General features: G+C 40.3%; 1 protein-coding gene across 1 annotated transcript in view; it reads left to right on the plus strand.

Annotated features, from left to right (window-relative positions):
• Nucleotides 1–1,697: 1,697 nt before the first annotated feature.
• The window catches only part of Gycbeta100b (guanylate cyclase soluble subunit beta-1-like), a 52,919-nt gene continuing 38,250 nt past the window's right edge, over nt 1,698–16,366 (plus strand). Inside the window, exons 1-4 of the mRNA XM_076790908.1 lie at nt 1,698–1,825; nt 2,103–2,176; nt 12,966–13,066; nt 16,192–16,310. Coding sequence (XP_076647023.1) covers nt 1,823–1,825; nt 2,103–2,176; nt 12,966–13,066; nt 16,192–16,310 — 297 coding nt within the window. The 5' untranslated portion in view covers nt 1,698–1,822. The remainder of the gene's footprint in view (nt 1,826–2,102; nt 2,177–12,965; nt 13,067–16,191; nt 16,311–16,366) is intronic.

Raw genomic sequence — 16,366 nt, forward strand, 5'->3', positions numbered from 1 at the left:
AATTAAATGAATAAAAATTGGCTTTAAAATTTGAATGCTTTGCATGATTTTGAATGTATTCATGTCATTTTGCACATTCTTTGCACAGCGTGTTTCAGGAAACGAATCAAGATTTATATTGATATCAATAATTGTAAAGTCATATATTTCATAAAAACAGTGACCATAACTGTTATAACCAAAGAGAAAAGAAGGTCATGGAGTAACAAGTATTTCATCGACTAAAATCGTGTTGGTCGCACGTATTGGTAACCAAACAGTATAAAAATCGAAATTCCTTAATCATCTTGTTCATCGAATTTCTTTCTTTATATTTTGTGTAGATCATCTTAACTTTTCACACGGTAAGCGCCAAACATCAACCCCCGAGATCCTCACAAAATCGGAGTAGTAATTAATGAAACCAAAACTAGAAATTTAAAATGTGTTATAGGTAACGTTTTTTTTTTTATTAAGCATTTGAAACCCTTTCTGGGTTTATTTCGCTTTACAGGAATAATATAAGTGGGTACAATAATATAGAATACAGAAATAAAACAAGAAGAATACAATAATAATACAAGTGAATACAATAACACTGTTATACATAGGTAACGTTGTCTTAATCCTTTCGAATTCGAAAGATTCCAATAAAATTCGGTTTATCTCGATATCACATAATAAAAAAAATAAAATCACTGTTGGAATTTCTCTCATAAATAGAACAAAATCAATCTATTATTTCTTTAAAAGGTAGGATCGATTGGACCGGCCATTGACCTGTATATGCATACATTGTATCTACGGTTAATATACATTGTATGTTGTCCCCGGCATGGGACCCTCGATCTTCAGTTGTTAACCCTTTGCACTCGGCACTATTTTCACTGTAAAATTAAATTTTTCTTTCGTCTTACAATATTTTCAATTTATTCAAACGAAACTGATCCGATTTCTACATACAGTATTTGAATGTTTAGTAATCTATGAAATACAAATATCGTAATGTAACAAATATTTTGTAATATTTTTTGTAATTTCTTTGAAATAATGCCACAACAATTTCTGGTGGTGCTTCAGAGTCGCCATTCGAGTGCTAAGGGTTAATATTCGACTGTCGCTCCTCTGTTTCGATCTCTTCTGTTTCATTCGTAACGTTTCTTTCGCTGGATAAACACGTGTCTCACAACGTGCTTCTAGAGTTACTATTCTGATATAAATCTTATCTCATATTTTATAATAGTGTGGTTTTCTTTTATTCTAACGTGGCAGTTGACGTGTCAATAATAACTTTTTATCAATGCCTTTTTAATCGTAGAAAACATTAGAATAACTGTTACTTGTAGTCCCTGCATAAAAATTCCGGGCAACATTACGAACTATGTCACATCACTGATGGTTTCCATTAGAAATTTTCTTGGATTTCGTACTTGGGGAAAAATGAACTTTTCGGCATCGACTTGTGTGCGCGCGCGCGCGCGCAGATCGCTGTTGCTGTTCGCTGAAAATTCGTTTATCTTCGACGGTTTATTGTCCAGCGGGCCTCTCCCCTTGAAACTCCGTCAAGTATTCGTTGGCGGAGTGATATCGCTGTCGATTCCGCAGCGGGAAATGGCATTAGAGCGGATTGCCAGAGCGGAAGGGTGTAGGAGGCGCGTGTCGTCGGTCCCGGGTAACAGGGTTGCGTCTAGGTGGCGCAGCTGAGGGGTTGAAAATCGATACGTATCGTCTCTGACGGAAGGCAGGCCGACTTTCCAGTACGCGGCTCGTGTGCACGAGGTAAACACGGCTCCTATGGCAATTAGAATGGAATGATACGCGGCGAACCTCTCCCCGGTGCACCATGGTACGTTCCCACAAAAGAGAGAAGCGAAAAGCGACAGTACGCGGAAACGGTCGAGAAGGCCGCGGGAGACGTCGCGTCGCGGCGACGGAACCGGGACTAACACGAGCGACGAGACGACAGATCACCCGGGGTTGACAGTGTCGTTTGACTATGTTTGATTCACGATCGAAGTGACGGACCCGCGGGACAGAACGGGGATTTCCTGAATCGACAAGCGAGACCGTTTCCGCTCGTCCGTTTCACGCTCGGATACACATATCTTTTCTCTTATGTGCAGTACGGTTTTGTGAATTACGCCCTCGAGCTGCTGTTCGTGAAGACGTTCGGCAACGAGTCCTGGGAGGCGATAAAGTAAGTAGTCCGCGCGCGATCAACGTTCGCGCCGACTCCTCTGCATCCTATTCGCGTCCTGCCTGCTCCCGCAGGACTATCGACAGTAACGTGTTGCGTACTGTTTGTACTGCGGCCGTTGGTTTCGGCGCTTCAGCGATTCCGAAGCGTTCTCGGCGTCGCGACGCGCGATTCTGACCCCGATCGCCGAATGGGACGCCTCGCCACGTGGTGTCACCATGCTTCTAGCTTAATTTTACTGGAGGCGTGACACCGATCCAGCCTCCACGCATCCCTGACCCGAATCCCTCGCATTCTTCCCTGGGAAATTTCGCCCCCGCGGACACCGCCACTTTTCATCGCCGCGCGATACGCCTCTGGAATTTATATTGAATTATATTGAACTGGCCAACCACCGACTCGCCCGCAGATTCAACGAATCTTTTGTTCGACCGGCCTTTTTTAACGCGTACGATCTTCCGATGAGCATCCAAGCAATTCTAGTTTGTGGATGGGGTGACATTTCTTAGTTGGCTCCCATCATTTCGTTATTTAACACGTTGAATGCCACGTTACCTATATTTGTGGGTGACGGAATTATTTGTGCAGGTTTTAGAAGGAATTTTTACGTTGATATATTCGTTGTACCAAACTTGATTGGGATCTGTAACATGCAAGAAAGTCGGAGGACTACTCGGTATCATACGTTTTATTTTTTTCAATTTTTGTTTCATTAAATAACGCTTTGATTTTATGGAATTTTTCGGGTTTCTAGTTTGGCGATCATAGTGTTAAGAGAGGAGGATTTTGTCCGTCTTTTGTCTGCAGTAATCGAAACATATTCTATAATAACACGTTCAATGCCACGTTACCCATATTTGTGGGTGACCGAATTATTTGCCCTGGTTTTAAAATGAATTTTCATGTTAATATATTCATTGTACCAAATTAAATTAGGATCTATAAAACACAACAAACTTGGAGGACTACTCAATATCACACATTTAATATTTTTTCAGTTTTTATTTCATTAAATAACTTGCTTTGATTTTATGGAATTTTTCGGGTTTCTAGTTTGGCGATCAAAGTGTTAACTGCCGAAGAGGGTGCAAGATTTAGTTAAAATTTTCCTTAAAAAAGTGGAATTTCAACTCGTGACCTACGTTGCATAATGTCATTGTCTTTTTCTGCAGAAATCGAAATATAATCTAGAAGAATTCTGTACCAACCCCTGTATCACGATGAAGAAGACACCTGAGGAACTTTTATAGAAAGAAACTCGAAAACTTCTTCGAGAACTGTTCTCATTCAACAGACACCTTAGAATCTGCATAGTGAAAGCCTCACGAAGTTATTTTAAAGCATTGATTAAATATTGTCCGGCAATAGAAACGTCTGTTTTAATCGTGGGCTTCGCGAGGAAACTTATAGTTTCAATTTTAAAAATATAATGAAACCGAGAGAAGTGATCTGCCCCGACGAACTGAGGTATAAATAGCTTAGGGGACGGATCCTAAGAGAATTCGATTCTCTCGGTGTAGCCTCGCGAAAATTGATTCCTCAACAATGGGAAAGAATAAATGGATGACGCGACACTCAAAGCGTGCAATAGCGCGCCCGAGCGAAATTGATAATTTGAATGGCAAACGTGCCTCCGGCGAGCTGCGATGATTAGATTCGGGAATGGAATTTCGGGGACGTGCGAAAATGCCTGGAAGATGTACAGTGAACCGGAATGCTTCGAATTAATCATGTCGTTGTGATCGAAATCGAATTTTTTCTCGCGGGACTATCGAAAGCAATTTTTTCAGGATTTATGGGCGACACTTCCAATTTAACGAAAATTTTTTAATACGCACCGATATAGTGCAGGTATCGCATATTGCACGTTCCTGTACTAGTTTCATTCACACATTTAGACCCTAAGCTAATTCATCCCGAATTTTATGGACAGGCGAAAATTTCTTCCTTCGAATTTTTATGTTTATTGTAAAATTGATTAAAGATTAACTCTCATACGTTACATTAGAGGCTTCGATAAGTGTCGCAGGATTTTTTCAAATTTTCTTCCAGCCTGGAACAATAAAACAAGCGTTAGTAAATTATTTTTATAGCGCTGTTTTACACCTTCTATTTGCCAAGCTAAATCGGTAATTTAAAATGTGGGCAAACTTTTTTTTAATTAGCTGTACGGTTTATGGTACGATAGGTTCGCGATGGGTTCTAAACGGGTTTTAAAATGTTTTCCGTGTTCGTAAATTAGCTTCGGGCAAATTGGACAGATTGGATAATAACCTCGGTAAAAGATTTATAAACTTTAGTGAATATTTCATGAAAATGCTTCACGGTTCGTCACAGTTTGTTTCCTCGCAGAAAGCGTTACGCGCCGATCCTTCGTGATGGAACCGATGGCTACGCATCCTTACGCGCTTCCACTTTGGCCATTTCAATTTGCAATTTTATGTCTTTTTAACAATCTTGTCCGCTTAGTTACTTTGAATCTCATCGCTCTCGTCCAGTCTCGCTTCGTCACGTACTTGGAATTCTTTTACAAAATTGCTAAATTTGAATCGCTGCTGTTAAGTCTTCTAATTTGTTTAACGCATTTTATTAAGGCTCATCGCGAAAAACAGATGATCGTCGAGGTTCTGAACAGTCAAAGTTTCTCGAGCCAGCTCGCCGTAAGGATAAGCAAGCAAAAAGATTGTCGAATCGAAGAAAGTTCTGCGTTTAGACAGCTGCAAACAATTTCCCGATCGGATAATGATAACCTTCGTCGGCCTTTAATACAGCGCATTAAGTATAATACTAAAAGAGAAGAGGAATTAAGCCCGAGGGAGTGAAAGTGATACGATCGAGAAAACTTAGAGGATGAGGTTGCATTCGTAATTCCTTGCATCGAGTATCGCGCGTTATATTTGTTCTTAACACGAGACAATTTCTATTCGTGTCACTGTTGCATTTACGACACGCTCGTGAAGCAATATCGCTCCTTACTTATCGACGATTAGCATACTTTTTACTGTCCGATTCTCCTGCGGAGAAGCTTTTATAGAACTTCCTTCCACGGTTCCGCAATGTTCACAGACTTTACGACATTTTTACATCGTAAACACGTACGCACACGGACGTAAAACATCGTCCCTCGAATCGGACATTTTATCTGCTTTTAATTCAGCGCATAAAACTCTCGCGAACAGCTGCGGTTAATCGTCGGAATTAAGAAACTCGGTCTCATCGAATTTCTCTATATATGTCGCCAAGGCCTGGATGGTAAACGTCGCGGCAGTACTGTACACGGTGAGGCACTTTAAACCGGCCACCCGAATAACTTGGTTGCTTGGTTGCATCAGGCCAAAATTATTTGGTATCGAGGGTCTGATTATCCGATGTTACCAGTTTTTTTATAGGTGGAGGCGTCAAGGAGATACGAAGGTCATCTCTGTTTTTTTTTTTTTAATGGAACCACATATTGTTGAACTCCTACGATTGTAGCCATTCCCGAGACAATTTCAACGATATAGCAGTTCAAGGTCGTTCAAGGTCACACACGTTAACACTTTGACTGGCAAACTAGATTTACCTCAAAAAATTCCATAAAATCGAAGCAAGTTATTTAATGAAATAAAAACTGAAAAAATATTAAATGTTTTTGATATTGAGTAGTCCTCCAAGTTTGTTGTGTTTTATAGATCCTAATTGAATTTGGTACAATGAATATATTAACGTGAAAATTCATTTTAAAAACAGGGCAAATAATTCCGTCACCCACATATGGGTGATACGGCAGTCAACGTGTTAACAAGGAGGAAGAATATAAGCTCACTGTGAATTCCATGACTTTTTTTCTTTTTGGTTGTAACAGTTATGGTCGCTGCACATACGGCCGAATGACCAAATTACGACGAGAAAAGTAGATTTAAAAATTTTCTCTAAACTAATGACAAATATCATCATTACGTACTCTAAGAAACGGCCTACAATATAGCGTGAGAATTGTTGTTGTTAACGCAACATAGTAGTTGGTGCGCATGCGAAAAGTGAGGTTATGGTTCGGACGGCGAATCTCAGTTGTTTGCGCCAGTATTGTTGACGACGTAATCGCGTTCATCCTATTTTCTCCAATTTAAATTCGCCAAGTTTCCTACATGGATATTGAAGCGTCAGGTACGTACTTTCATCTGCAATTATTGCTAACACAAAGATAAGTTGTACATACTGTTAATATAGTATGTTCTATCATATACTATTTTTGGTTAAGAAATATTGATATGCTTACTTTAGCTAGAGTGACAAAACAAGTTCCAAATAGTACACCGATTTTTCTTTACTAGTTCGAAAAAAATGGCTTATAACTAATATAAAAAATTAAAAAATGAGTCCCCATCTTTGCCCTATCGATCAATAGATCGGATTGTTCACAGGTAGTCGCGTCGACCGCGCTGTAAAGGAAATGAAGATTACGAGAAAAGAACTATTTGATGTGTTAAGAAGTGAACAGTTTTCCAAGTTTTCGTCATTTAAGTGTAATGAACGATTGTTAAAGCATATATTCGACAAGTTTGGTGTTAGCGAACTTTCTAAACATTGATGAAACTTTTGATGAAATAAAGTATGCGAAAACAACCGAAAAAAAAGAAGCAAAGTTTAATCAGGTTGTATTAAGTATGCTAAGAATGCCTACTTTCTATAGTAATGGTAACGAAAGCAACGATGATGAGCTCGACGATGATGCTACTGATGCTGCTTATGACAATGACAAAAATAACAATGAGGTTGTAAAATAATATTCTTGTTGCATATTACATCTCACTAAAACCTACAGAAATAATTTAGTGTTTTATTCATTTAATTTTTTTTTAATCAACATACTATGGACCCTTGACCCTTTTTCATGACCCGAATTACCCCTAAGTAGCTACTTTTCCGAAGATAATTGTTAAGCAGTCTTCTTGTAAGCATTTCTCACCAGAATTTCAAATAGAATCTCATTTTATATTTTTGTCGTCGTAATTTGGTCATTCGGCCGTATGTGCGCTGCAAGAAACGATTGTGTCTCGCGGAAAGACAGTGGGCGCAAGTCGGAAAGTGGGTCAGGAGGGCAGAAAGAACCCGTCGACTATTCTTCCTGTCCCCGGGTGGATCAACAAGTTTAACAAACCTCTGTTTACCTGATCCCTCTCGGAGCTTATTGATCCTGCGACGGTAAGTCGAAATATTGGCACGCGTTTCCGTCTGTTTGCCGACGGGCTCAAAGGTCCGCACCCTTCTAACCCCTTGAATCCCGGCCGGCGCTGGCGTTGCATAAATATCTCGCTGTTTACAATGTCGGACTCGACTTTCTCTCCGGAGCACCGGCTCGAGGGAGTCGCGCGCGTTACGGGTTTCGTTTATTCGCGGAATCACAGGCCGCCGGGGGCTCCCTTCGGGAACGGGCAAACAATGCCCGTTACTGAAACTTTTCGAGCCTCCGCCTTCCGGTTTCCGCCCCGGAGAGCGAAACGGAAAGCGAAACTTTTTTGCTCGAGCACGACTGCCGGAGGAACCTACGGTCTCGTTTCCACGTGAAAAATTCCGTTGCAGTTTCGCCTCGATATTCTCGATAGGGGTGGAAAGGGGTGGGGGTGGGAGTGGGGATCTCTCTCGAGTTTCCCGGCCGTAAGATCGCGAAACTCTTCTGACGACGACTTCTGCGGACGAGACGAAAGGCGAGGTTGCCGGGACAACTGACTCGTAATACAGGTTTACAACACCATAAACCCGCCCTCTCGCTGTAAAACACGCGGCAAGCATCGGCGAGCGCGTGTCCTAAAAGGACAATTCCACTCGCGAACAGCAAGCACGAAAGCACGGACCCTAAGGTATCCGTGGATACATTGTGTAGGGACCACGGGGCGAAATTGACTTTTGCGATCCCGATGACAGTTTTATCGACCTTAAAATCGCACAGATTTTTCAGTCTGTTCGACGATTTATTGGCCGTGTACTCTCGCTACTATTTAGTTTGCGAGATTATAATGATTTGAAATTCTTCATCGTTCAGAATTTTTTTTTTTTTTTATTGAAGCTCTTTAGACCCTTAAATGGGTCCATTTCGCTTTACAGTGTGGTATTACAATTTAACAGTACAATTTAGTATTACAATTTAGTATTACAATATCACAAGATATAGTTATTATTTAAATGGATAATTTACAATCTCTAAAATACAAGTGGATATAACTACAAGCCTTAATATTAGGTTCCGCTATGAACATGTCAATGTTTAGGGGTAATCGGTAGCCCATTTTACCTAAAGATTCCAAAAGTTTGAGTCTTTGAACGTCGTATTTTTCGCACTGCCATATGACGTGGTTTAAAGTTTCGTCACTTTGACCGCAGCTACACATGTCGTCAGAAATTATGCTTACGCGCGCCAACGAAGCGGCTAAATGAATCGTTCAGAATTTCGTAGAAAACAAAAGATTGTTTATATTTGTTGTAGGACTATGATTTTTTCCGAAGGATATCCGTCAACTACAGCAAATTTTATTTCGGTTTGAAGGAAATTAATAAGATGCATTTTTGTAAGCCTATTTTAAACACTATTTTTAAGCAGGACATGCGACTTTTGCAGAAAGAGTTTTGGGAAAAATTGACAATAACTTTTTACAATTTGTCACAAATTGAACTTACATTGGATGAAGTTATCCACACTCTAACAGACAGGTTTAAAACTATAGAAATTAATCTTTAACCGGATTACATTGAAAATTGTTTTTGCTGCAGAATTTTAATGTATTCGGGGGAGCATAATAATTCGAAAGAGTTTTGGGAAAAATTGACAATAACTTTTTACAATTTGTCACAAATTGAACTTAAATTGGATGAAGTTATCCACACTCTGACAGACAGGTTTAAAACTAGAAATTAATCTTCAACCGGATTACGTTGAAAATTGTTTTTGTTGCAGAATTTTAATGTATTCGGGGGAGCATAATAATTCGAAAGAGTTTTGGGAAAAATTGACAATAACTTTTTACAATTTGTCACAAATTGAACTTACATTGGATGAAGTTATCCACACTCTGACAGATTACGTTGAAAATTGTTGTTTTTGCTGCAGAATTTTAATGTATTCGGGGGAGCATAATGATTCGTAGAGTGGGGAGCGGGTACGATGGAGGGGGAAATTCCTTACCCTTATAGCGCTCAAGCTCGGCCGAGAGTCCTCAGTTATAGTACCTATTACAGTTGACCTGTTAGGGGAGAAAACAAAGTCTCGAGTTGCGCAGCCATTGCTATTAAAATATTGTATCTCCGATGGTCGGTATTGAAACAGCTGGTGATAAATGTAGATATTATACAAAATACTACATATTTTAAATAAATATTCATGTCAGAATGTATGACAATATATTTTATGCATTCATGATTAAAATGAGTAGATCAACATATTGGAAAAATTTAATAATATTATTGCTTCATTTTGAAGCTATTAAAGTTATTAATCCTCGGACTCCTGCGAGTTCCAGGCCTATGCCCGAGTCATTTCTGACCCGACCGATATTTCGCTACAGTTTTCTTTCGATATAAGGCGATGGTTCGGGCCCGGCTTTCGTCGTATTTCGAATGAAGAAGAAGAAGCGGGGTTAGCGGTTTTCTTATTTCGAAATAAAAAGCGTCGTCTTATATCGGAATAAAATTGTACATATAAAAAAGATATACATCCATATTCAACACCTGCTTGTCGTATGTCGAGTAAATATACGTAGAATTGCAATTTCTTTCCAAGAAAAATAAAATATCGACCAACCAGTTGAAATTTTTTACTAATCCGTTTGAGACTGCATTTATTGTGAGACTGCGGATTTTATGGCACTTGTGGCAATTCGATGAAGCTTTCCATCCTGTCTTCTTTGCGTTCCGTGCTGTTCCCTACACAGTTAATCGAGAATGACGTAACAGTATATAACGGCGAAAATCCGCAAAGGCCCTCGGTGGAAGTAGATAAAAAGGAAAGTGCATTTTCGCAAAATAACTTGTTTACGAACCGCGACAACGTACCACGGAATTGTGGGATAGGGTGGCGTGCACGACATCGGGAAAGCAGCGAGATGTGGGTTATCGGTGAAGCAAGATCGCACGATCACTCTTAAAAGCTCGGCTGGAAAGGGTCATTTTAGCCGTCCTGAATGACGTTTCATCGTTTGCCTCCCCGCATCGTGTTTACAAATTGCGTCATATAATTTTCGAGATTGTACTGGTTCGCTTCGCAGTCTACGGAAACCGCAGTGTGGCTTTTGCACGTGTACCCCGTCCCATTTTAAACCATGCTAACCACGTTAGTCCAGCCGGCGGTATCTAAGCACGATTTACACCATAAATCAAGGCTCATAACAGTTTAAGGACCTCAAAGATTTATTACCAACCCTCGGACAGCGCACGCTTTCGCTGATTTTATGGCAGCCATAACCGGATCCGTTTAAATCTTCAAGCATCAATTTGCTCTTATAAATTCATGAACCGTCTTCTCTGCTGTCATCGTTACTATCGGACTTACTATAAATGGATCGGCTAAATGGAGCAGGCTGCCATCAAATAGAAAACTGAAATGATGCATTCTTCAGAAGGATTTAAAGATATTTTTGTGTCATTTTCGATTTTTTCAGTCCTTAAGTTAAGCGGGTGTCCTAGTCTAGACTTTCATTTTTCTGGACATTTTGGGGAATTTTTTACAAAGTAATCATAAGTTCCTTAATATTAGAATTTTGCATGCATATTTATTTATATTCGACGAATGTTCGACATTTTTTTAAAAGTGAAAATTATCGAAATTGACGGAGACACGTGTCGTTGAACAAGGTTCGTTTAACAAAAAGTGTCCTACTGGCTGACACGATTCCGATCATTTTATCCGAAATGAAAAAATCAAAAGGATTCTTGATTAGCATGATTGTGAATATGGTGTGAATCGGAATGAAAATTAGAATTGTTCTGGATGGGATACGTTTGATAACGAATGCATGAAGGTTTCGTTGAAGCCACGGTGAAGTAGTTATGTCGATCCTGCCGATAGGAATGTTTTATTAATTCCACGGGCGAGTTAAACACCCGGTCGAAGGATTCTCGAAAAATTGGATTGGAATAATGAATTGAGCTCGGAGCGACGGCTCATATCCATGTCAAACGGCGAGGAGCCGTACTTTGTGAACCTAATGGAAAACACCCTGCAGCCTGTTAAAATGCTCAGCTTTTGTTCGCCAAGAAATATTTACTTTGCCGGTGGCGCCAAGCCGATTAATTAATTCACGGTGACGGAATCCTGCGGATCAAAACGCTCGGCCGGGATCAACAATCCTTTCGATAATTGTGCAATCACGACTCCTCTTACCGCCGCCTTTTCCGGACGTCGATGGAAAGTGCGAAACACAGGCTCGCTATTAGCATAACAGTGTAAGACGGCTTTTGAAAGTATGATAAATTGCTCGCCCGTGAAGGATGCTCGACAGCGATTCTTTTTGCTGCAGGATGGCGTAACTTCGACTTCTTTCGTTCACCTGTAACGTAATCTTCGTAACAAAGCTGCCAATTATAATTACTTTCTTTGTATTATGAAACAGAGGACCAAACATTGATTTAAACTTTCGAGGGCTCTAATGATTAATCGATAGAGCTGTAGACACGTAAAACATCATTCACGAAGAACGTAATTACATTTCAATTCTGCAGAAGTTAGTGATCAAGAGCACACCTTGCCTTGCTTGTAATGCCATGATTCATTTCGCCAGCAGCGAGAATAAGATCCCTAGCGATTTTTCATTTTTAATTATACTTAATAGCTTGTTTAATTTGATGATAATTGTATTCCACTTAGCAGATGCCACTGATTAAAATGTTGCCACTTTCGAAGGAATATTTCATCTCGCTGGCGGAGCGCGAAATGTAATTTTTAATTGGATTAGAGACTTTATGCAAATTCGGGCTTTTACTAATTAATTTCGTTGAGAATTTCAAGTAAAGACAAATATTTCGAAAACGATATTAAATCCTTCTGGTATTAATAATTTCTTGTGTTGTGCATGTTAGGCTCACATAAAAAAGTTGTGAAAAACAGCTTTGAGGATTTTCACTGCAAGTCCGACCAGTTGGAATTGTTTCAAAATTTCTTTTTCACGTTATGTAGTGAACTAATTGTTTTAATATCTCAAAATAATCCAAGTTGTATGGTCCGAGGTTGAACAAGTTATGGTCTGTTGAAAAGTGTCCGGAATATTATTTCAGCTGACTGTACATCTTTTCCAATTGTATGTAATCCTGATTGTCGTTTTTGCACCCGAGGACAGTCGGGATTTCTCCAGCGTTAATTATTAACGCTTTATTAATAATTTCTTTGGTTTTGCATGTTAGGCTCACATAAAAAAGTTGTGAAAAACAGCTTTGAGGATTTTCACTGCAAGTCCGACCAGTTGGAATTGTTTCAAAATTTCTTTTTCACGTTATGTAGTGAACTAATTGTTTTAATATCTCAAAAAAAAAAAAATCCAAGTTGCATGGTCCAAGGTTGAACAAGTTATGGTCTGTTGAAAAGTGTCCGGAATATTATTTCAGCTGACTGTACATCTTTTCCAATTGTATATAATCCTGATTGTCGTTTTTGCACTCGAGGGCAGTCGGGATTTCTAAAGCGTTTTAGTAATAAGCTTTTCGAATTATCCGGCTGCTAGAATTGCAAACAAGCAAGCGCCGCCATTGAATCCGCGCAGCGCCGGCGGCCGGCATAATTGTTTCAATTTGCCGCGCGATGTTTATTCATACTTTGTTAATCCAGGAAAGATGCGGCGGTTAATATGGAGGGCCAGTTTCTGGTGCGGCAGATCTACGACGACGAGATTACCTACAACATTATATCAGCGGCGGCGAACCTGCTCAGTATGTACATTTTCTCTTTACTTCCGCTCGACCGAAACTACCCGCCTCGTCTCGGAAACACCTTTGCCAGCTACCTGGTACATCCGCGATAAGTACCTGTTACAGCGTAAACCACTTTCCCATATACAGGGTGGGGCAATAACTATGTCCAGTTTGAATATTCCCGTTATTTGTAATAATATGAAAAAATGTTATGCAGAAAACCCTACACGGTATAGAGGGGGACATATTGTGACACAAACATTTTCTGCGTCGGTGGAGGCATAGAAGAGATTTCAAGGTCAACTCTATTTTATTAAATGGAATGCTATGTTTTTGTTATCACGATGTGACAGCCAGTGTTGAGACGAATTCAGCGAGTTATCATTGAAGGTCATGCAAGGTCAAATATGGTAGTAACGATCAGACATGCACGTGATGCAGAGATACGAAGATTGCAACTTTGCATTGACGCAAACGGTCACCAATTCGAGCATCTCCTGTAAGGTGATAAAGTTCATTTTACTACCATATTTGACCTCGCATGACCTTCAACGATAACTCGCTGAATTCGTCTCAACACTGGCTATCACATCGTGATAAAAAAAACATAGCATTCCATTCAAAAAAATAACCTTGAAATCTCCTGTATGCCTCCACCCACGCAGAAAATGTTTGCGTCACAATATGTCCCCCTCTATATCGTACAAGTTTTCTATATAACGTTTTTTCATATTATTACAAATAACGGCAATACTCAAACTGGACATAGTTATTGCCCTACCCTGTATACTAAACTGATACTCCTCTCCATTCATTTACCGTTTGTTCCGGACCGTCCGTTGGTTTCGTAAAAGAAAATGGCCGGGATACCCGTTCTCTCCCGTGGCTCGGACAATAAGGCAAAGGGGATGCAAAAGTAGCAATCCCCTCTTAGAAGATTCACGGACGTAAAATCGACTCTCGGGGACCAATTGATTCTGCCTCGGCTCCCACAGTTGACCAAGACATCGAAACTCGCCTTCTTCTCCGATCCTTCTCTTACCCCCGCCATTCGCCTCTTCGACGCTTTTTATTGGCCCAAGTGGTGACCTCAGCGGAGAAGGAACACCATTCTGCAGATCCCCCGACCCAACACTAAACGCTGCTACGTCTTTTAAAGCGACGGAGACCAGGCTACCGGGCCAGCTCGAAATGCGATTCCTTTTTCTTGGTCGTTTTGTCAACCCTTTTTACCTTCTTTACTGCCTCCATCCGCGAACGAGGTGACCTCACCACAGAAAAAATCCTTTCAGCGAGTCCACCGTACCGGCTGCAGGTCGAAATGCGATTCCCTTCTCCCCTCCCCCCACCGGCCCTTTCCCTTTTGCCTTCTGCCCTCCTGTCTGTAGCTTCTTGCTGCTGCAACGTGGGCGCACTTTTTCGGGGCAGCCTCGTTCGAAACAGCGCTGGGTAAAATGTTATTTCCAGGGACCGTAATCTTTCATAACCATGTTTATGCAATTTTCAATTTCTGCAGGAAAATTTTGGGAAAGTGGAAACAAATGAAATCTAATCTTTAGTGGCAGTGGTCTTTGTAGACCTGGAATAAATAAAAATCGTTCGAAATTCTGCGGAATTTTATATTATAACATTTTTTTGAAAATTTTCAGAACCCATACATGCATGAAGATCCGCAGTCTAGTTATAACCAAAAAGAAAAAAGGTCATACGAGTATTTCATCGACAAAAATCGTGTTAGTTACAAATAAGGGTTATAAGTGAGCGAAAATTTGTGCTCTTGTTGGTAAACGTTATCGTTGACAGAAATTCGTTTTGATCACTTATAACAGTTAGCAATGAGATGTTATTTGTAACCAAAAGGTATAAAAATCGATTCTTCGAATTTTTTCTTTATATTTTGCGTAGATCATCTTAAATTTCAATAATAATCAACTTTTAATTAATGATTTTTATCACAGAAAATTTTAGAATAACCGATATTTTTGGTCGCTGGTTATTTCACTTGAAAAGTCCAGAAGATACTCGCTAAACTGATTTACATTGATTAACCCTCGACCAGTTACTGTATGGCTTATCAATTTTTCAAAATGTATTTTTGACGACACTTCTTGTAGACACGTTGCTCTTTCTATTGTTCCTAAAGCAGCGTTTCTTTAATTGATTCGCCGAAAACTGAGTAATCGAATAACGACTTTGATACTCTGGGTCTTGACAGACCCAGGGCCCGTCGTCGTCGGAGGGTTAATTCGAAGTGATCGTGTCTTTTTATTTTCTATTCATGGAAATACTGATTGGAATATTCATTTGACTTTACAAGCATATCCCATGCACCTCCTTCGCCTTTTACGGTATAAAAAATATTTCTAGCACAATTTTAATAGTTTTCGAAAACCAGTTTAACCAGCTTTTTAAGAACACTCGTTTTCCAAAAGTCCTTCCTTACTTTAACCCTATCCTAAGTCGTCCCATAAGTTCGTGCCGTGGATATGTTTATATTATTCACCACTGAAAAGTATTTTAACGAAAAACCGCAGAAATTTTATAGTGACGGTATGATGTCTTTGCCAAAAATGTCAGAAGAGGATGATTACATATTTTATTTTCAGAATTTAAATGGTACAAGAGTAAACGGCACGAACTAATGGGACCACCTAATAATTGAGTAACATACTCCGAAAACGTCCAAGACTTCAAACGATGACAAATGACCACCAAACACAAGACGTCAAATGATCCCCTAATTCTCACAAATTGGTGCGCTGGTCAGCATTGTCTTGTCACGCGGGCTTCCTCCCCGTAGCATTGCAACAAGGACGGACGCACAATAATTGCTGTGTATCCCGAATAACCGATCAGCGATTGAATCGAGTATCCAGTGGACAATCTAACTGATTCCGACCGCACACGATCTCATCGGATCGAGTTCCCGTTTGAACTTCGAACGGTGCTCGTTAAAATTGCGACCCCTATTTCCCCCCTTCCCCCCACACCCCACCACCCCTAACAACGCCCCTCGATCAGTTTAAGCGACACTCGACAGCCATCCAGCGATTTCCCCATTAAGTCGAACGGTCCGGGATCGGATCCGTGAACGATCACGAAATCGAGATCCACGAGGGGTAACGAGAGACCGCGTGTTCCAGATATCCCGGCGAACGAGATCCTGGAGCAGTTCGGCCGGATGTTCTTCGAGTTTTGCCAGGATTCCGGATACGACAAGATTCTTCAGGTGTTGGGGGCAACGCCCTGGGACTTTTTGCAGGTAAGCGCATACCTTTCCCATGACGCGTCCATTTCTCCTACACGATTTCTTCAGTG

The sequence above is a fragment of the Halictus rubicundus genome, chromosome 7 (genome assembly GCF_050948215.1).
Source record: "Halictus rubicundus isolate RS-2024b chromosome 7, iyHalRubi1_principal, whole genome shotgun sequence".
Taxonomy (NCBI): Eukaryota; Metazoa; Arthropoda; class Insecta; order Hymenoptera; family Halictidae; genus Halictus; species Halictus rubicundus.